This window comes from Gadus chalcogrammus, chromosome 2 (assembly GCF_026213295.1).
Source record: "Gadus chalcogrammus isolate NIFS_2021 chromosome 2, NIFS_Gcha_1.0, whole genome shotgun sequence".
Taxonomy (NCBI): Eukaryota; Metazoa; Chordata; class Actinopteri; order Gadiformes; family Gadidae; genus Gadus; species Gadus chalcogrammus.
This window is the reverse complement of record NC_079413.1, coordinates 24,367,680-24,389,411: the sequence shown is the minus strand read 5'-3', so window position 1 is coordinate 24,389,411 and position 21,732 is coordinate 24,367,680. Positions and strand designations below refer to the sequence as shown.

The 21,732-nt window shown below is 47.5% G+C and overlaps 1 protein-coding gene across 3 annotated transcripts in view; it reads left to right on the top strand.

Moving 5' to 3' along the window:
* septin12 (septin 12) overlaps positions 1-21,732 on the top strand; it is a 38,971-nt gene that overhangs the window by 11,460 nt on the left and 5,779 nt on the right. For 2 of the 3 annotated variants that reach the window (XM_056605780.1, XM_056605764.1), the window contains exons 2-9: positions 6,300-6,701; positions 8,975-9,103; positions 12,847-12,928; positions 13,575-13,712; positions 16,493-16,610; positions 18,097-18,192; positions 19,170-19,266; positions 21,410-21,461. In XM_056605780.1, coding sequence (XP_056461755.1) covers positions 6,347-6,701; positions 8,975-9,103; positions 12,847-12,928; positions 13,575-13,712; positions 16,493-16,610; positions 18,097-18,192; positions 19,170-19,266; positions 21,410-21,461 — 1,067 coding nt within the window. In that variant the 5' untranslated portion in view covers positions 6,300-6,346. Of the gene's footprint in view, positions 235-6,299; positions 6,702-8,974; positions 9,104-12,846; positions 12,929-13,574; positions 13,713-16,492; positions 16,611-18,096; positions 18,193-19,169; positions 19,267-21,409; positions 21,462-21,732 lie in introns of all 3 variants that reach the window. The other variant, XM_056605772.1, reaches the window with a different exon arrangement.

Genomic DNA, 21,732 nt, shown 5'->3' with positions numbered 1-21,732 from the left:
GAGGAGTGAGAGGAGAGAGAGCGGAGAGTGCGCGAGCATACACTGTATTAAATGACAGAAAATAAACCGGCAGAGAGAGACTAGGCAGACTGCTAGCCCTGTCCGCACACCAGGGAGAATAAGGAGAAACTGAGAGCTGGAACTGGAATCGTTTGTACTTGATGAGCCTCCTGGTCCTCTCAGAGGCTCAGTGTTTCCTGAGGATCAGAACTCAGCCTTTGTGAATGAGAGAAGGTAGGAATTCCTATTTTCTTCCTTTTTTATTGACCAAAGCAGCCCCCCCCCCCCCCCCCCCATCCGACCCAGATATCCCAGGCCGCTCTGCGGGCCGGGGAGGGTCCCCCTCTAACAATGGGGTGTGGAATGGTCCGGTCGGGGGGTTTGAGGGGGAGGGTCTCTCACACCACCAACAGCTCTCTGCAGTCCACTGGGGATCCTTCTCTATGCCGGGTTGTACGTTATGTGGTGCCCGCTATTGCTCGTCCTACTAGTGTGTGTGTGTGTGTGTGTGTGTGTGTGTATGTATGTTTGTATGTATGTATGGATATATGTGTGTGTGTGTGTGTGTGTGTATGTATGTATGTATGTATGTATGTATGGATATATGTGTGTGTGTGTGTGTGTGTGTGTGTGTGTATGTATGTATGCATGTGTGTGTGTGTGTGTGTCTGTGTGTGTGCGTGTGTGTGTTTGTGCGTGTGTGTGTGTGTGTGTGTGTGTGTGTCTGTCTGTGTTTGTGTGTGTGTGCGTGCATGTGTGTGTGTGTGTGTGCATGTGTGTCTGTGTCTGTGTGCTCCCATGCTCTCTCTCTGACACTAAAATGGCAGCGTCTCAGCGTGGCCGTGTTGTTGTGTCACATGGTGTTCAGGGCGGTCGTTCTGGGGTCCTACTTCCCCCTGCAGAACAGGAAGTCTGATCAGGCTCTCTGCCTCTTCTCTAAAGCAGTCATCATATCCTCTGGCCGCTCTGAACTCTCCCTTCCTATTTTGATTCATTGAGCAGAATCTGTTGATTACCTTATGTGTAGTTTGGTGAGTGTAGTATCTAGTGATGTGTGTGCAGCTCTATGAAGTTAGAGGGCTGTGTGTAGGAGAGGTGTTAGTGTATGTGTGAGTGTTCAGAACAAGGTTAGAACCAGAGGTGCTAGTGAAGACTTGAGGCGAGTACTCATTTCACATATATATTTATATATATATATTTGGGAATATATATTCAAATGTATATTATGACAACAGTGAAAAGTGAAAATTACAGACAAAAAATAGAGATAATGTATAAAAAATATAAAATGGGAGTCTTGAGAACACTAGGCAGTATATAAAATAGTATATAATATTAATATACTAATATAGATATACTAATACTTATATTCAGATGTATGAAATAACCGTATGCACGACGCTGGAGGAATTTAAAATGAGGTTCTGCGTACACACAATAAGGAGGTTCTCCTTGGGTTCTGCTGTGGTTCTGCTGCGCTCTGCATACACACGATAAGGAGGTTCTGCTGAGGTTCTGCTGAGGTTCTGCGTCCACACGATAAGGAGGTTCTGCTGAGGTTCTGCTGAGGTTCTGCGTCCACACGATAAGGAGGTTCTGCTGAGGTTCTGCTGAGGTTCTGCTGAGGTTCTGCGTCCACACGATAAGGAGGTTCTGCTGAGGTTCTGCTGAGGTTCTGCGTCCACACGATAAGGAGGTTCTGCTGCGTCTTCCAGAGTGGAGTTCTTGAGAACGATGACGGCACGCAGGAGTAGATAGATGCTGTACGCAGGCCGTGGTTTTCCTCAGTGTTTTGTGCATAGTTGAGCCGCCCCCTACTGGCCTGGCATGCTCACTACAGCCGCTTCACTCGTTGCAACTCCGTGTGGACGAGGATACTTAAAGACAGGCAGCTCCAGGGAGTCCTGGAGCTTCGTATCTAAATAATATCATATTATCCATAGATATCTATATCATATAATATATATTATCACGGCCAAAAGCTGTGTGAGCCTCCAGACGATATTATGAATTTCAAACGACCACGTCAGGTTTTCCGACGTCTCTGGTTCTTCCACGTCCTCATCAATCTGAAGTAGACCACGATACGGAGGAGAAAGGGATTGTTGCCCGCGGTTGTCTCCTGCCGGAGCCTCGCTGCCGAGGGACCACCGCCTCGGCAGCAGTCAGCGCTTTGGCACCACCGTCTCCTGCAGCGCCGAGAAGGTGGTCCCTCGGCAGCGGGAAGCGGGGCTCAAGCGGGAGACATTCGCCGCCAACAATCCCTTTCTCCTCCATGTCGTGGTTCATGTACTTCAGGGAGTCAAAGCCAAAGTTTCTTTCCCCCAATTCCTTCTCAGCCATGGCTGAGATAACCCCCACTACGAGTCTCGTTGTAGAAATACCAGAGACGAGAGTCCGACTTGTGCCCTAACACCAACCGCAGAACGGGTATCCAAATAACAAGGAAGTATACAACACTTGCGTTACAGTCCTGGAGCTCTATATTTAAATAATATCATATAATACATAGATATCAATATCATATGATACATATTATCACGGCCAAAAGCTGTGTGCGCCTCCAGACGATATTATGAATCACAAACGACTTTGTCGGGTTCTCCGACGTCTCTGGTTCTTCCACTTTCACATCAACCTGAAGTCGACTGAACCGCGCGCTGCCTGCTGCCGGCTGCCCACTGCCGGGCGATGGTGCCTCGCGGCAACCGGCGGCATGTCGCAGTTCATGTACTTCAGCGAGTCAAACCAAAGTTCCTTTCCCCCAATTCCTTCTCAACCATGGCTGAGATAACCCCAACAACAGTCTCGTTGTGGAAATACAAGAGACGTCAAAGAACCGACGTGTTATGCGCCATAACACGAACAGCAAACACTTGCGTTACAGTGTGTGTCATCACACACACACACACATATGGCACTCGCACGGTCGTGTCTCATTGGCGGGCAAAATTATCTTGGTGGGCAAGGCAGAGAAAGGGGAGGAGCTTTGATCCATTATGACGACATATTGGACCACATTCCAAATCATCGCGCTTGATCCTCCGTTTTTTCAAAGGCGAGCAGAACACCTAGTGCTCGTTTTACACCGAACGCAAGTTTTAGCCACTGGGGGACCATAGGCAGGCTAGGGGAACTCATATTTATGTTAGAAAACCTCATGAAGTGGGATTTCCATGCCATGGGACCTTTAATTCTGTGAAATTAGGTCCCTGTTGATTCCTTACCCGAGCAACAACACATCTACTGAACCGTTTCTCTGATTCACCAGACTCTGACTCATATCATCTCATCAACACCACACTTCTAGGTTCCACTTGAAGTCTTGATCTTTCTGATTTATTGATGGATGTTATCCTATCAGGCCCCATTCCTGTCACCAATATTCCCTCTGCTACAGCACACATACTCTGTGACTCACAGAACTCTGAACCAGCTCGTCACAGGCAGGGGCCTGGACCTACACGTGTCCTAGGACCAATGCCACCAATCACTGGAGCGCTGCATCCCTCTCTCGCTCTCTCTCTCTGCGTTGCTCTCGCTCTCGTTCTCGCTCTTGCTCTCGCCCTCTCCCACTCTCCCGGTCTCACTCTCTCTCTGTTGCTCTCTGTATCTCCATGTCTCTCGCTCTGTGGCTCTGTGTATCTCCATGTCTCTCGCCCTGTTGCTCTGTGTATCTCCATGTCTCTCGCTCTGTGGCTCTGTGTATCTCCATGTCTCTCGCTCTGTGGCTCTGTGTATCTCCATGTCTCTCGCTCTGTTGCTCTGTGTATCTCCATGTCTCTCGCTCTGTTGCTCTGTGTATCTCCATGTCTCTCGCCCTGTGTTCCGAGATGGCCAGTGGCTTGACGAGGATTAGTCGTGATCTGGGGGTGGAAGGGCAGGATATTTATAGCTCATTAAATTATGTGGGCTAGGGATGGCGTGTGTGTGTGTGTGTGTGTGTGTGTGTGTGTGTGTGTGTGTGTGTGTGTGTGTGTGTGTGTGTGTGTGTGTGTGTGTGTGTGTGTGTGTGTGTGTGTGTGTGTGTGTGTGTGTGTGTGTGTGTGGATTAAGGACACCAGGACAGCTTTTTCTGAGTCATCTTCTCAGTGTTGGACAGCAGCTTTCTCTCTCATGTCCTACAGAGAGGTCTTCCTACTGCTGCTGATGGCTCTGTTTCTACAGGTGTTTCTGTTTGTACACTTTGTGTGTTTGCATGTGTGTGTCTGTGTGTGCAGCTTTTCGTTCTCAGGGGAACAGCAGCCAACCAATCCTCTTAAAGCGTTGAGCCAGCTAGCAGAACCACACAAATGTACACTTGACTATAGATTTGACTTCAGCTGTTGGTTCACACATGCACCTGTTCAGACAGACACCTTTAGGTTCAGACAGACATGGGGCCCTATCTTGCGTCCCGCGCAATTGACTTTCTACACTGACGCATGTGGCGTTGCTAGTTTGCAACTGGCGCTGAGCGTTCTTTTCCCTCCACCGCCACACGTCGGGAAATTAGGGAATGATCTTGCGCCCCAAGGGGCGGTTTCACGAAAGGAGGAGGCGTGTTCTGTTATTTTAAGGGCACATGCATAATGTTTCTCGTGCACCTCGCGCATACACTTTGCTTCTCTCATCTACCTATCCACACATTCTTGGTATATTATTTGGGAAAGAAAAGCTGATACAGCGGTAATAAGTAGTACTTAAATCAATCCATCTGCAAACACCGTACTGCAAACACATATTTTCTTGACATAGACATCGTGTGCAAGCCCATAACTTTTAGGATTGATGAGTATTTGATCTCGAGAAAACATTGTTTAACCGCGAGTGAGTGTTAAAAAGAATGAATGAATGCGGGTGCGCACGCGTGTATGTGTAAAAAAATTAATGAATGTGGGCGCGTGTGTGGCTTCTACCTGTTTAAACACACGTAAACTAAACACGTAATGCATAATACGGTCCATGGCAATGTATATTAAAGGTGGGACACATGCATATTAGGAACATAAGTCGATAGCAATAATGCATTCAATACTGATAAGAAACAATGTTTATAACGTATTGCGTATATCATTAAATAGAACCACAGTTACCGCATATCATATGTGTGTAGTTTTCTTTGCCAAAATGTATTTGAGGACTCAGTATTTCTGAAAACGCTATTCCATGTATGAATTAGGCCAAATTATTTGGTGACATTTGAAGTTTGAAATTCATGTGGTCATGCATCTGTCTCATCGGAGACTGCAGACGTTCATGGCTCTTAAAGGGGATGGGAGCTGGCACTCTCATTGGTTTGTTGCATGTTACGCCCAAACCACACCTACGGGTAATTAGGCTACTTCAGACCAACCCTTTATAGAGTTGCGCCGGGCACAAGGGTAATTAATGCGCCGGTAAAATAGCGACATCGCCATAGAACCGCCCACAAAGCTACTTGCACTTGGCGCTTCTCACTTGCGTTTCAGACCGTTGAAATAGGGCCCATGGTAAGGAGCCTCTTTATTCATCACAAAAACAGTTTTTGATATAGTGGAAGATAATATATAATCCGTCACAAGTAGATAGAGTAGAAAGAAGCTTCCATATATAATAGAAAATAAAACATGTTCAAAATAAGTCTAATATTATAGGTATTTATTTTGAGCAAGAATGAGACAGAACAGAGAGCGAGACATGGTGATGCTCACATATAACATATGATACTGTAAGGATCTGGTCTGTTCCTTTGAGAACCCTGATGACACACGTCTATCTCAAGATGTGAATCAGCTTTTAGTGCCCCTGACCCCTCTGGCGGTGGAGTTGCCCTGGGTGTCCTGCCGCTCCCTAAGCTGTTCCTCGGTCCGGGCCAACCCAGTAAGCCAATACAAACGGCCTTCCTCCAGCAGAGCCAATGCCATGTTTAGCTGGAGGGCGTCACTGAGCAGGCTCACGGCCTGGAGGCTGATATGTGAGGAGAGCGGCTTGCTCGACGTGGGATCCTCTTGAGTCCTGGAAGCAGGGCCCCATTTCAAGTCACAAGAGCGAGTGTAGGAGGGTGCTTGCGCTTCATCTCATCTCCACCTCATCTCCACACACGGTCAACATAGCCTCATTCCTGTCATCGCTACCGCTCAGACCCAGTGCATTCAGGAGCATCTCATACAGTGTGAGGCTCTTGCTCATCGTCGTGAGGGAGTTCATTTCACAGTAGAATGGGTTGGACCGTTCGGTAGAGGAATGAAGGGGATTAGTGTTTAACAGTCAAAGTGAGCGAAGAGGAGAGAGCATCAGACCAGTCGACTAAACCCCCCCTCTTCTCTCCCCGGCCTCAGACAGGCTGAAGGTGGAGGAGAGTGAGAGGACGGAGGCCCCTGCACTGATGGAGGAGAGTGAGAGGACGGAGAAGACCCCCAAAGACCCTTCCCCCTTATCAGAGGAGCAGCAGCACGTACCGCAGCGAGGAGAGCTGGCGCTGCAGACGGGGGGGTCGGAGGGGCAGCCAGCGGTCGGAGCCCTCCCCCAGGAGGGGCAGGGGGGGCAGGAGGGGCAGGGCAGCTCTCCGGACCCCAGGGTGGAGGGGGGGGCAGAGACGAGGGGCCCCCCCCCCGGAGGCCCCCAGGGGGGCGTCCTCAGGGGTCCTGACCTCTTGGGCTACGTGGGCATCGAGGCCGTGCTGGACCAGATGCGCCGCAAGACCATGAAGGCCGGCTTTGAGTTCAACATCATGGTGGTCGGTGAGTCGCACACTCTGACACACAACCAGACACACACCACGTAACCAGGAGCTGACACACAACCAGACACACACCAGATCACACAACCAGACACACACCAGGTCACACAACCAGACACACACCAGGTCACACAACCAGACACACACCAGGTCACACAACCAGACACACACCAGGTCACACAACCAGACACACACCAGGTCACACAACCAGACACACACCAGGTCACACAACCAGACACACAGACACACACCAGGTCACGAGGAGCCGACACACAACCAGACACACACCAGGTCACACAACCAGACACACACCAGGTCACGGGGAGCTGACACAATGGTAGGTTACCTTATCATTATATGAAGGGTACCTATATGATAGGGTACCTATCATTATATGAAGGGTACCTATATGATAGGGTACCTATCATTATATGAAGGGTATCTATTTGATAGGGTACCTATCATTACATGAAGGGTACCTATTTGATCGGGTACCTATATGATAGGGTACCTATCATTATATGAAGGGTACCTATATGATAGGGTACCTATCATTATATGAAGGGTACCTATATGATAGGGTATCTATCATTATATGAAGGGTACCTATTTGATAGGGTACCTATCATTATATGAAGGGTACCTATATGATAGGGTACCTATCATTATATGAAGGGTACCTATTTGATCGGGTACCTATCATTATATGAAGGGTACCTATTTGATCGGGTACCTATATGATAGGGTACCTATCATTATATGAAGGGTACCTATTTGATCGGGTACCTATATGATAGGGTACCTATCATTATATGAAGGGTACCTATATGATAGGTATAGATATACATATTCCCAGAGCACAGCTGTAGCTGATGCAAGCATGTGCATATGCACGTACACACTGCATAAGAGGAAGCAGTCGTTTAAAGGGAGGAAGTGGTAGCAAACACACACACACACACACACACACACACACACACACACACACACACACACACACACACACACACACACACACACACACACACACACACACACACACACACACACACACAACACCTACTCTTACTTCTTGAATTGCTTCAGAGTGCTTCAGGATTTTTCAAATCGTTCCCTAAGTTATCCATGTTAAGTTTTGTATGTTGCTGACCAATGTTGGGTCATGGGTCATCAGCTCATTTAAAGGGTTAGGCTTGTTGGATGCCCCCCCCCCCCCAACACACACACACACACACACACTATGCACAGCGCTTTGCACTAAATAAATGCCATTAATATGATTATAACCACAATGTCTTCCCACAAGATGTGGTGGACATTGAGTGCGTTGTGGGGTTTGTTGTGCCAGCAAAGGGTCACACCTCGGGAAAGCGGTTTGAATGTGGTCTGAATGTTTGTGAATGAACATCCTCCGCCACCAATGAGAAGATGGTAGAAACTTCTGGCTGGTGTCAAGTCTGTGTGTTGAAGCCATGCTGACACACACACACATTCTGCATCTGCGTGAGTGTGTGCACGTCATTTTTTGTTGTACAATTCTAACATAAAGAATACATTTTTGGGGTTTACTTTTATTCTGTAATTCACTTTATAATATCTCAGCGTGAAACAGACAAAGAAAAGACGGGGGAAATAAATAAATAAAATAAACCACGCTGTAGAAATAATAATGACACCAATGATATACATGCAGACAGAAAGAAAGACAAATAGACGATTAGTGTGTGAGTCACAAACAGACCAACAAATTCTCATACACAGGCTAGACGGCACATTGGAACACAGCAATCAACATCATCAATCATCATATTTACACACCAAGCCATTATATACGGCCATAGATTAATAATAATGAATAGGAGAACAAAGCTGGATGGACTCTAGCTCAGGAGGTAGAGTAAGTAACAAGTAGTCTTGTAACCGAAAGGTTGGTAGTTCGATCCCCAGCTCCTCCTAGCTGAGCTGTTGATGTTGATGTGTCCCTGAGCAAGACACTTAACCCTAACTGCTCCTGATGAGCTGGCTGTCGCCTTTCATGGTTGACTCTGCCGTCAGTGTGTCAATGTTTGCATTAACCGATGTGAGTCGCTTTGGTTAAAAGCATCTGCTAAATGTATGTATGTAGACTCCTCTAGATGAAGGGGATGAGGAACAGCGGTGCCATGAAGAATCAGAGCGATACAAATGAAAAGCAATGAATTCAAGCCTAAAAGTTGAATCAGTGTTTTGATTCAGATTATTGTTGTCATCATAAGTCATGCGTTGTCTGTGCAGGTCAGAGCGGCTTGGGGAAGTCCACCTTGGTCAACACGCTGTTCAAGTCCAAAGTCAGCCGCAAGTCCTGCTCTCCAAACTATGAAGAGAAGATCTCCAAGACCGTCCAGCTGCAGTCGGTCAGCCATGGTGAGTCAGACTCTACAAACCCTAAAGTCCCTACAGGAACTACTGACGCTACAGACACTACAGACCCTACAGACCCTAAAGACCCTACAGACACTACAGACCCTAAAGACCCTACAGGAACTACTGACGCTACAGACACTACTGACGCTACAGAAACTACTGCGCTACAGACACATACTCTACAGACCCTACAGGAACTACTGACGCTACAGGAACTACTGACCCTACAGACACAGACTCTACAGACCCTAAAGTCCCTACAGGAACTACTGACGCTACAGGAACTACTGACCCTACAGACACAGACTCTACAGACCCTAAAGTCCCTACAGGAACTACTGACGCTACAGGAACTACTGACCCTACAGAGACAGACTCTACAGATCCTAAAGTCCCTACAGGAACTACTGACGCTACAGACACTACTGACCATACAGACACTACAGACTCTACAGGAACTACTGACCCTACAGACCCTACTGACCCAGACCCTACTGACTCTACAGACCCTAAAGTCCCTACAGGAACTACTGACGCTACAGACCCTACTGACCCAGACCCTACTGACTCTACAGACCCTCAAGTCCCTACAGGAACTACTGACGCTACAGACCCTACTGACCCAGACCCTACTGACTCTACAGACCCTAAAGTCCCTACAGGAACTACTGACGCTACAGACCCTACTGACCCAGACCCTACTGACCCTACTGACCCTACAGACCCTACTGACCCTACTGACCCTACAGACACAGACTCTACAGACCCTACTGTCCCAGACCCTACTGACCCTACAGACCCTACTGACCCAGACCCTACTGACCCTACAGACACAGACTCTACAGACCCTACAGGAACTACTGACTCTACAGACACTACTGACCATACAGACCCTAAAGTCCCTACAGACACAGACTCTACAGACCCTAAAGACCCTACAGGAACTACTGACCCTACTGACCCTACTGACTCTACATACACTACTGACTCTACAGACCCTAATGTCCCTACAGGAACTACAGACACTACTGACCCTACAGACACTACTGACCATACAGACACTACAGGAACTACAGACACTACTGACCATACAGACCCTACAGGAACTACAGACACTACAGACCCTACAGACTCTACAAACCCTACAGACACTACAGGAACTACTGACGCTACAGACACTACAGACTCTACAGACACTACAGACTCTACTGACCCTAAAGACCCTACAGGAACTACAGACCCTTGAGACCCTACAGACTCTACAGACCGACCTACAGACAGACCTACAGCTAGACCTACAGACAGAACTACAGACAGACAGACCTACAGACAGACCTACAGACAGACATACAGACAGACCTACAGACAGACCTACAGACAGACAGACCCTCAGACAGACAGACCCTCAGACAGTCAGACCTACAGACAGACAGACCCTCAGACAGACAGACCCTCAGACAGACATACCCTCAGACAGACAGACCTACAGACAGACAGACCTACAGTCAGACAGAGCTACAGCTACAGACAGACCTACAGACAGACCTAAAGACAGACCTACAGTGAGACAGACCTACAGTGAGACAGACCTACAGACAGACAGACCTACAGACCTACAGACAGACAGACCTACAGTGAGACAGACCTATAGTGAGACAGACCTACAGACAGACCTACAGACATACCTACAGTGAGACAGACCTACAGACAGACCTACAGACAGACAGACAGACCTACAGACAGACCTACAGTGAGACAGACCTACAGACAGACCTACAGACAAACAGACCTATACAGACAGACCTACAGACAGACAGACCTAATTAATAATAATTAATAATTAATAATAATAATTAATAATAATAATAATAATTCATTATATTTATATAGCGCTTTGCAATGACCCAAAGACGCTTACAGAAGGGGGGGACCTAACTCACCACCACCAGTGTGTAGCACCCACTTGGGTGATGCACGGCAGCCAATCTGCGCCAGAACGCTCACCACACACCAGCTTGAGGTGGAGAGTAAGGGAATTGATGAGTCAGCCAATTGTACAGGAGGATTATTAGGGGGCCAGATTGAATGAGCCTGGTTGGGCCAGGACACCGGGGAAACCCCTACTCTTTGCGATAAGTGTCCTGGGATCTTTTATGACCACAGTGAGTCAGGACCTCGGTTTTACGTCTCCTCCGAAGGAGGAGTCTGTCTGTAGGTCTACAGACAGACCTACAGTGAGACAGACCTACAGACAGACAGACCTACAGACAGACCTACAGACAGACAGACCTACAGACAGACCTACAGACAGACATACCTACAGACAGACAGACCTACAGACAGACAGACCTACAGACAGACCTACAGACAGACAGACCTACAGACAGACAGACCTACAGACAGACCTACAGACAGACAGACCTACAGACAGACCTACAGACAGACAGACCTACAGACAGACCTACGTGTGGCCCTGCAGAGTTCAGCAGAGGAAGGCTCCTTCAGCGCTCTTCAGAGGACGGCGTTCCTGCAGAACGGGGCGTCTGTCACAACAGTTACTCTGCACTGTTTATCTGTGACATTACGTTTAACCCCCCCTCACCAAAAGCATGAACAAAATGTAAACATTTCAAAGATCCCATATGCTAAAACCTACCGTTCAGTGAGTGCAGCCACACCGCTGGCTCTATGGCTAACTGTGGTTATGGCAGATTCAACTGAATCTAGTGGACTGGTCTAGAACCAGAGAAACCAGTCACCTGCAGTCTCACCCCTTATGGGTTTAGTGGGAAACGCTTTAGACAAAGTAAAGTGATTTGCGTATATTGACAGATCCATGGAAACCAGCTTTTACTGATGCATTCCAGACAGCAGTATATCTGGTCCATGTTTGATACCTTCATACTAACAACACTTCTGTACGTGATGAACGACTGGGCAGGGTCGTCTAGTGGTTGGGGTCCCAGCTGGAATGTTGTTGGTTCTAAGCCCGATGGAAGCCGTCTAACCCCAGCTGGTCCTCATGTCAGGCACTCAGCTAGTACAGTTGGCTTGTTGTTAGACAGGTGTGTGTGTGTGTGTGTGTGTGTGTGTGTGTGTGTGTGTGTGTGTGTGTGTGTGTGTGTGTGTGTGTGTGTGTGTGTGTGTGTGTGTGTGTGTGTGTGTGTGTGTGTGTGTGTGTGTGTGTGTGTGTGTGTGTGTGTGCACAGTAAGAGCAGACGCATTATTACAGGTTAGGGAGGCTCCTGAAGGTATTCTCTCACTCTTCCACTCAGAGGAGATTCCTGTGCTTCCACCTCGGGTCCACAGACAAAGGGAGTGCACTTCTGACACATTCTCCGAGAGGTAGAGGGAGACGTCTTCACCTGTCCACCTAAAAGGTGTTCCCATGACCTCCACGGCGATCCGCCCTGAGCCTGAAAACACAGGAAGTAGGCTGAAGGCCTCGCTCACGTCCTCTGCTCAGCCTCCCGCTGTATCAAGATAATACTAATCATACCCAACGCCCAAGAGACCGGGGAGGCCGAGGAGCTGGAGGAGCACAGACACATCGCTCTGTGTTCACGTCCCCGAGAGTCCCCCCGCGCCTGGGGGCCCTCAGGACCCACTCTCTGGTCCTCTCTAACCTCGTCTCCCCCCTCTCCCCCCTCTCTCTGGTCCTCTCTAACCTCGTCTCCCCCCTCTCCCCCCTCTCTCTGGTCCTCTCCAACCTCGTCTCCCCCCTCTCCCCCATGTGGATCCAGTCATCGAGGAGAAGGGGGTGAGGATGAAGCTGACCGTCATCGACACGCCCGGGTTCGGAGACCAGATCAACAACGACCGCTGGTGAGCCAGGGGGGGGGCACGAACAGGGGCCACACAGCACCAGGTCAGGGGCCACACAGCCCTAGGGTGGGGGGCCAGGGGCCACACAGCCCTAGGGTGGGGGGGCCAGGGGCCCCACAGCCCTAGGGTGGGGGGGCCAGGGGCATCAAAGCCCTAGGGTTGGGGGGCCACACAGACCTCGGGGTGGGGGGCCAGGGGCAACACAACCCAAGGGTGGGGGGGCCAGAGGCCCCACAGCCCTAGGGTGGGGGGCCAGGGGCCACACAGCCCTAGGGTTGGGGGGCCACACAGACCTAGGGGTGGGGGGCCAGGGGCCCCACAGCCCTAGAGTGGGGGGCCAGGGGCCCCACAGCCCTAGGGTGGGGGGGCCAGGGGCCCCACAGTGAGCACATTGACACCTGACGCCCGGAGGAAGGCCCTCCTTCCAGGGGTCAGGGGGCCGGCTGACGCCCGGAGGAAGGCCCTCCTTCCAGGGGTCAGGGGGCCGGCTGACGCCCGGAGGAAGGCCCTCCTTCCAGGGGTCAGGGGGCCGGCTGACGCCCGGAAGAAGGCCCTCCTTCCAGGGGCCAGGGGGCCGGCTGTGGCTGATGTTCACAGACAGCGTGTCCGGCCCTCGTTGGTCCTCACACCTCCTCTATCCCGCCAGCTGGGAGCCCGTCGTGAAGCACGTCAACGAGCAGTACGAGAAGTACCTGAAGGAGGAGCTGAGGGTGAACCGCCAGAGGAAGATCCCCGACACGCGCGTCCACTGCTGCATCTACTTCCTGCCTGCGTCCGGACACTGGTAATGAAATAACATCACATCACATCACATCACATCACATCACATCACATCACATCACCTCACCTCACCTCACCTCACCTCACCTCACCTCACATCACATCACATCACCTCACCTCACCTCACCTCACCTCACCTCACCTCACCTCACCTCACCTCACCTCACCTCACCTCACCTCACCTCACCTCACCTCACCTCACCTCACCTCACCTCACCTCACCTCACACTGGTAATGAAATAACATCACCTCACCTCACATCACCTCACCTCACCTCACCTCACACTGGTAATGAAATAACATCACCTCACCTCACATCACCTCACCTCACCTCACATCACATCACATCACATCACATCACATCACACTGGTAATGAAATAACATCACCTCACCTCACATCACCTCACCTCACCTCACCTCACACTGGTAATGAAATAACATCACCTCACCTCACATCACCTCACCTCACCTCACATCACATCACATCACATCACATCACATCACATCACATCACATCACATCACATCACATCACATCACATCACATCACATCACATCACATCACATCACATCACATCACCTCACCTCACATCACATCACATCACATCACATCACATCACATCACATCACATCACATCACATCACATCACACTCACACTGGTAATGACATCACATTATAATACATGACATGACATTCAACTTAACTCAAATCAACTCCATTCAATTCAACTCAATTCCATAAAATAAAATAGAACTCAATGAAGCTCAATGAAACTCAATTCCATTCAATTTGAATAAATTAACTTAAATTCAAATCAAATCTTTTTATTTTTTTAGTGTTGGCCATTTAAGCTAGCAGCAGTAGATCAGTGTGCGTGACATAAACACCTAGCAGTAGTAGATCAGTGTGACATAAACACCTAGCAGCAGTAGATCAGTGTGCGTGACATAAACACCTAGCAGTAGTAGATCAGTGTGACATAAACACCTAGCAGTAGTAGATCAGTGTGACATAAACACCTAGCAGTAGTAGATCAGTGTGACATAAACACCTAGCAGTAGTAGATCAGTGTGCGTGACATAAACACCTAGCAGTAGTAGATCAGTGTGACATAAACACCTAGCAGTAGTAGATCAGTGTGACATAAACACCTAGCAGTAGTAGATCAGTGTGACATAAACACCTAGCAGTAGTAGATCAGTGTGCGTGACATAAACACCTAGCAGTAGTAGATCAGTGTGACATAAACACCTAGCAGTAGTAGATCAGTGTGCGTGACATAAACACCTAGCAGTAGTAGATCAGTGTGACATAAACACCTAGCAGCAGTAGATCAGTGTGCGTGACATAAACACCTAGCAGTAGTAGATCAGTGTGACATAAACACCTAGCAGCAGTAGATCAGTGTGACATAAACACCTAGCAGTAGTAGATCAGTGTGCGTGACATAAACACCTAGCAGTAGTAGATCAGTGTGACATAAACACCTAGCAGCAGTAGATCAGTGTGACATAAACACCTAGCAGTAGTAGATCAGTGTGACATAAACTCCTAGCAGCAGTAGATCAGTGTGCGTGACATAAACACCTAGCAGTAGTAGATCAGTGTGCGTGACATAAACACCTAGCAGTAGTAGATCAGTGTGACATAAACACCTAGCAGCAGTAGATCAGTGTGACATAAACACCTAGCAGTAGTAGATCAGTGTGCGTGACATAAACACCTAGCAGTAGTAGATCAGTGTGACATAAACACCTAGCAGTAGTAGATCAGTGTGCGTGACATAAACACCTAGCAGTAGTAGATCAGTGTGACATAAACACCTAGCAGTAGTAGATCAGTGTGACATAAACACCTAGCAGCAGTAGATCAGTGTGCGTGACATAAACACCTAGCAGTAGTAGATCAGTGTGACATAAACACCTAGCAGTAGTAGATCAGTGTGACATAAACACCTAGCAGTAGTAGATCAGTGTGCGTGACATAAACACCTAGCAGTAGTAGATCAGTGTGACATAAACACCTAGCAGCAGTAGATCAGTGTGACATAAACACCTAGCAGTAGTAGATCAGTGTGCGTGACATAAACACCTAGCAGCAGTAGATCAGTGTGCGTGACATAAACACCTAGCAGTAGTAGATCAGTGTGCGTGACATAAACACACAAAAGCAGTGAAGAGCGTACGACGGCCGTCAGATCCAAAGCCCTCTGCCAGGTCCTAGGCGAGCCTTGAGGCATGCGTTCTGCGATTATGTACCAGGTTATATTATATTATTACAAACCCAGCAGCTGGGGGGCCTGTGATGGAGTGAATTCAACAGACAGACGTGGTGCTGTGGCTCCTGGATGAATGAATGAATAGCATCGACATAGCATCCACATGCTGCCACAAGGGGGCACTGTTCAGGACAGAAGGTCATCGCGCATGTTTTTGTTCCTTCATCTTCCATCATCAAACTATATTTATTATGAACTATAACTAACTGTATTTCAGCCAACAATTGTAACACAAGCATCAGTTATATTTGTATTGAACATTGAATTGGACCCTAAGTTCTGTTCAGTAGAACAGCGCTAGGGTTAGGGTTAGGGTTGGTAACAGGTCTAACCCTTTACCTTCAGTAGAGTCTAGCGGAGGCATTTTTAATGTGTGTGTGTGTGTGTGTGTGTGTGTGTGTGTGTGTGTGTGTGTGTGTGTGTGTGTGTGTGTGTGTGTGTGTGTGTGTGTGTGTGTGTGTGTGTGTGTGTGTGTGTGTGTGTGTGTGTGTGTGTGCGTGCCCAGGCTGCGGCCGATCGACGTTGAGTTCATGAAGCGGTTGGGGAAGATCGTCAGCATCGTTCCTGTCATCGCCAAGGCTGACACGTTGACCCTGGAGGAGAGGACCGAGTTCAAACAGAGGGTAACACACACACACAGGCACACGCACACAGGCACACACACACACAGGCACACACACACACACACACACACATATACGCACTCACACTCTCAAACACACACACACAGGTACACGCACACACGCATACGCACTCCACTCTCAAACACACACACACAGGCACGCACACACACATACACACTCCACTCTCAAACACACACAGCCTTCAAAGTAGGTTAGGTTTCAAGAGGTTTGGATAGGGTTTATAGAGGTCTTTGAAGAGGGTTGATAGAGGGTTTAAAGAGGGTTTAAAGTGGTTTAAGAGGGTTAGGTTTCAAGAGGGTTGAAGAGGGTTAAAGAGGGGTTATAGACCTCTTTAAAGAGGGTTTAAAGAGGGTTTATATAGGGTTTAAAGAGGGTTTATAGAGGGTTTAAACTGGTTTAAGAGGGTTAGGTTTCAAGAGGGTTGGAGAGGGTTAAAGAGGGGTTATAGACCTTTTTAAAGAGGGTTTATAGAGATCTTTAAAGAGGTTTCATAGAGGTCTTTAAAGAGGGTTTGTAGAGGTCTTTAAAGAGGGTTTATAGAGGTCTTTAAAGAGGGTTTATAGAGGTCTTTAAAGAGGGTTTAAAGAGGTCTTTAAAGAGGTCTTTATAGAGGGTTTATAGACCACTTTAAACAGGGTTTATAGAGGTCTTTAGAGAGGTCTTTATAGAGGGTTTATAGACCACTTTAAACAGGGTTTATACTGTAGAGGTCTTTAAAGAGGGTTTAAAGAGGTCTTTATAGAGGGTTTAAAGAGGTCTTTAAAGAGGTCTTTATAGAGGGTTTATACTGTAGAGGTCTTTAAAGAGGGTTTAAAGAGGTCTTTATAGAGGGTTTAAAGAGGTCTTTAAAGAGGTCTTTATAGAGGGTTTATAGACCACTTTAAACAGGGTTTATACTGTAGAGGTCTTTAAAGAGGGTTTATAGACTACTTTAAACAGGGTTTATAGAGGTCTTTAAAGAGGGTTTATAGAGGTCTTTAAAGAGTGTTTAAAGAGGTCTTTAAACATGGTTTATAGAGGCCTTTAAAGAGGGTTTATAGAGGTCTTTAAAGAGGGTTTAAAGAGGGTTTATATAGGGTTTAAAGAGGTCTTTAAACATGGTTTATAGAGGCCTTTAAAGAGGGTTTAAAGAGGTCTTTAAAGAGGTCTTTATAGAGGGTTTATAGACCACTTTAAACAGGGTTTATACTGTAGAGGTCTTTAAAGAGGGTTTATAGAGGTCTTTAAAGAGGGTTTAAAGAGGTCTTTAAACAGGGTTTATAGAGGCCTTTAAACAGGGTTTATAGAGGCCTTTAAAGAGGGTTTATAGAGGCCTTTATCGGAACTCAACCTTCCCTAGCCGGACACTAAACGTTGGCGAGCTAACCTATTTCCCTCGGGGGGGGTGGGAGGGGGAACCCTTGGGTGAACCGTCCAACCTGAAGGCTCCAGTAATGAGCGGTCTGTTGACCATCTGCTGTTCCAGATCAGACAGGACCTGGTGGCCAACGGGATCCAGGTGTACCCCCAGAAGGAGAACGACGAAGACGCGGAGGAGCGGCTCCTCAACAACACCATCAGGGTACGACCACGTCCACCTCGTGTTAATGAGCCTACAACACCATCAGGGTACGACCACGTCCACCTCGTGTTAATGAGCCTACAACACCATCAGGGTACGACCACGTCCACCTCGTGTTAATGAGCCTACAACACCATCAGGGTACGACCACGTCCACCTCGTGTTAATGAGCCTACAACACCATCAGGGTATGACCACGTCCACCTCGTGTTACTGAGCCTACAACACCATCAGGGTATGACCACGTCCACCTCGTGTTAATGAGCCTACAACACCATCAGGGTACGACCACGTCCACCTCGTGTTAATGAGCCTACAACACCATCAGGGTACGACCACGTCCACCTCGTGTTAATGAGCCTACAACACCATCAGGGTATGACCCCGTCCACCTCGTGTTAATGAGCCTACAACACCATCAGGGTATGACCACGTCCACCTCTTGTTAATGAGCCTACAACACCATCAGGGTACGACCACGTCCACCTCGTGTTAATGAGCCGGGTCTAGAGGAGACTCTAATTATAGCGGAGATATGAATCATATGGTAACAACACCATCAGGGTATGACCACGTCCACCTCGTGTTAATAAGCCGGGTCTAGAGGAGACTCTAGTTATAGCGGAGATATGAATCATATGGTAACAACACCATCAGGGTATGACCACGTCCACCTCGTGTTAATAAGCCGGGTCTAGAGGAGACTCTAATTATAGCGGAGATATGAATCATATGGTAACAAAAGTCTGGCTATGCTGGGCCAACTGGGTTATGGAATCACAATGAAATGAGGAAGGGACAGGATCATGGAGGCCACAGAGGTCATATGTGTGTGTGTGTGTGTGTGTGTGTGTGTGTGTGTGTGTGTGTGTGTGTGTGTGTGTGTGTGTGTGTGTGTGTGTGTGTGTGTGTGTCTGTGTCTGTGTCTGTGTGTGTGTGTGTGTGTGTGTGTGTGTGTGTGTCTGTGTGTGTTTCAGGAGAGCATCCCCTTTGCAGTGGTGGGGACGGACCGGGAGCACCAGGTGAATGGCCACCGGGTCCTCGGCCGCAAGACCAAGTGGGGAATCGTGGAAGGTAAGGACCTCACACTGTTCCCTTAGTGAGTAATGCGTGTGAACGCTGTTCCCTTAGTGAGTGATGAGTGTGAACGCCGTTCCCTTAGTGAGTAATGAGCGTGAACGCTGTTCCCTTAGTGAGCAATGAGTGTGAACGCTGTTCCCTTAGTGAGTAATGAGTGTGAACGCTGTTCCCTTAATGAGTAATGAGTGTGAACGCTGTTCTCTTAATGAGTTACGAGTGTGAACGCTGTTCTCTTAATGAGTGATGACTTTGAACGCTGTTCCCTTAATGAGTAATGAGTGTGAACGCTGTTCCCTTAATGAGTAATGAGTGTGAACGCTGTTCTCTTAATCAGTAACGAGTGTGAACGCTGTTCCCTTAATGAGTAATGAGTGTGAACGCTGTTCCCTTAGTGAGTAATTAGTGCGAATGCTGTTCCCTTAATGAGTAATGAGTGTGAACGCTGTTCCCTTAATGAGTTATGAGTATGAATGCTGTTCCCTTAATGAGTAATGAGTGTGAACGCTGTTCCCTTAGTGAATAGTGAGTGTGAACGCTGTTCCCTTAATGAGTAATGAGTGTGAACGCTGTTCCCTTAATGAGTAATGAGTGTGAACGCTGTTCCCTTAGTGAGTGATGACTGTGAACGCTGTTCCCTTAATGAGTAATGAGTGTGAACGCTGTTCCCTTAATGAGTAATGAGTGTGAACGCTGTTCCCTTAGTGAATAGTGAGTGTGAACGCTGTTCCCTTAATGATTTATGAGTGTGAACGCTGTTCCCTTAATTAGTAATGAGTGTGAACGCTGTTCCCTTAATGAGTAATGATTGTGAACGCTGTTCCCTTAATGAGTAATGAGTGTGAATGCTGTTCCCTTAGTGAATAGTGAGTGTGAACGCTGTTCCCTTAATGAGTTATGAGTGTGAACGCTGTTACCTTAATTAGTAATGAGTGTGAACGCTGTTCCCTTAATGAGTAATGAGTGTGAACGCTGTTCCCTTAATGAGTTATGAGTGTGAACGCTGTTCCCTTAATGAGTAATGAGTGTGAACGCTGTTCCCTCAATGAGTAATGAGTGTGAACGCTGTTCCCTCAATGAGTAATGAGTGTGAACGCTGTTCCCTCAATGAGTAATGAGTGTGAACGCTGTTCCCTTAATGAGTAATGAGTGTGAACGCTGTTCTCTTAATCAGTAACGAGTGTGAACGCTGTTCCCTTAATGAGTAATGAGTGTGAACGCTGTTCCCTTAGTGAGTAATTAGTGCGAATGCTGTTCCCTTAATGAGTAATGAGTGTGAACGCTGTTCCCTTAATGAGTTATGAGTATGAACGCTGTTCCCTTAATGAGTAATGAGTGTGAACGCTGTTCCCTTAGTGAATAGTGAGTGTGAACGCTGTTCCCTTAATGAGTAATGAGTGTGAACGCTGTTCCCTTAATGAGTAATGAGTGTGAACGCTGTTCCCTTAGTGAGTGATGACTGTGAACGCTGTTCCCTTAATGAGTAATGAGTGTGAACGCTGTTCCCTTAATGAGTAATGAGTGTGAACGCTGTTCCCTTAGTGAATAGTGAGTGTGAACGCTGTTCCCTTAATGAGTTATGAGTGTGAACGCTGTTCCCTTAATTAGTAATGAGTGTGAACGCTGTTCCCTTAATGGGTAATGATTGTGAACGCTGTTCCCTTAATGAGTAATGAGTGTGAATGCTGTTCCCTTAGTGAATAGTGAGTGTGAACGCTGTTCCCTTAATGAGTTATGAGTGTGAACGCTGTTACCTTAATTAGTAATGAGTGTGAACGCTGTTCCCTTAATGAGTAATGAGTGTGAACGCTGTTCCCTTAATGAGTTATGAGTGTGAACGCTGTTCCCTTAATGAGTAATGAGTGTGAATGCTGTTCCCTCAATGAGTAATGAGTGTGAACGCTGTTCCCTCAATGAGTAATGAGTGTGAACGCTGTTCCCTCAATGAGTAATGAGTGTGAACTCTGTTCCCTTAATGCAGTCATAAGTGTGAACGCTGTTCCCTTAATGCAGTAATAAATGTGAACGCTGTTCCCTTAATGCAGTAATAAGTGTGAACTATTTTCCCTTAATGCATTAATAAGTGTGAACGCTGTTCCCTTAATGAGTAATAAGTGTGAACGCTGTTTCCTGTCTAAAGTTGAAAACGTGGCCCACTGTGAGTTTGCCAACCTGCGGGATCTCCTGATTCGGTAAGTTGTGTGTGTGTGTGTCTGTGTATGTGTGTCTTTGTGTGTTTGTGTTTGGAAGGCCAGAGGATGAAAACGATACCTAATTGTAGACATGTATTAATTCAAATTAGGGCCCGACCGATATTGATTTTTGAGTGCAGATGCCGATGCCGATTATTTTCAGAGAAAAATTACGATTGCGATTTAATTGGCCGATTAAAAACAAAACAAAAAAAAGCCTATAAAACGTAGTTTTTGATACCTTAAATATACTTTAAACACTTTTGATGAA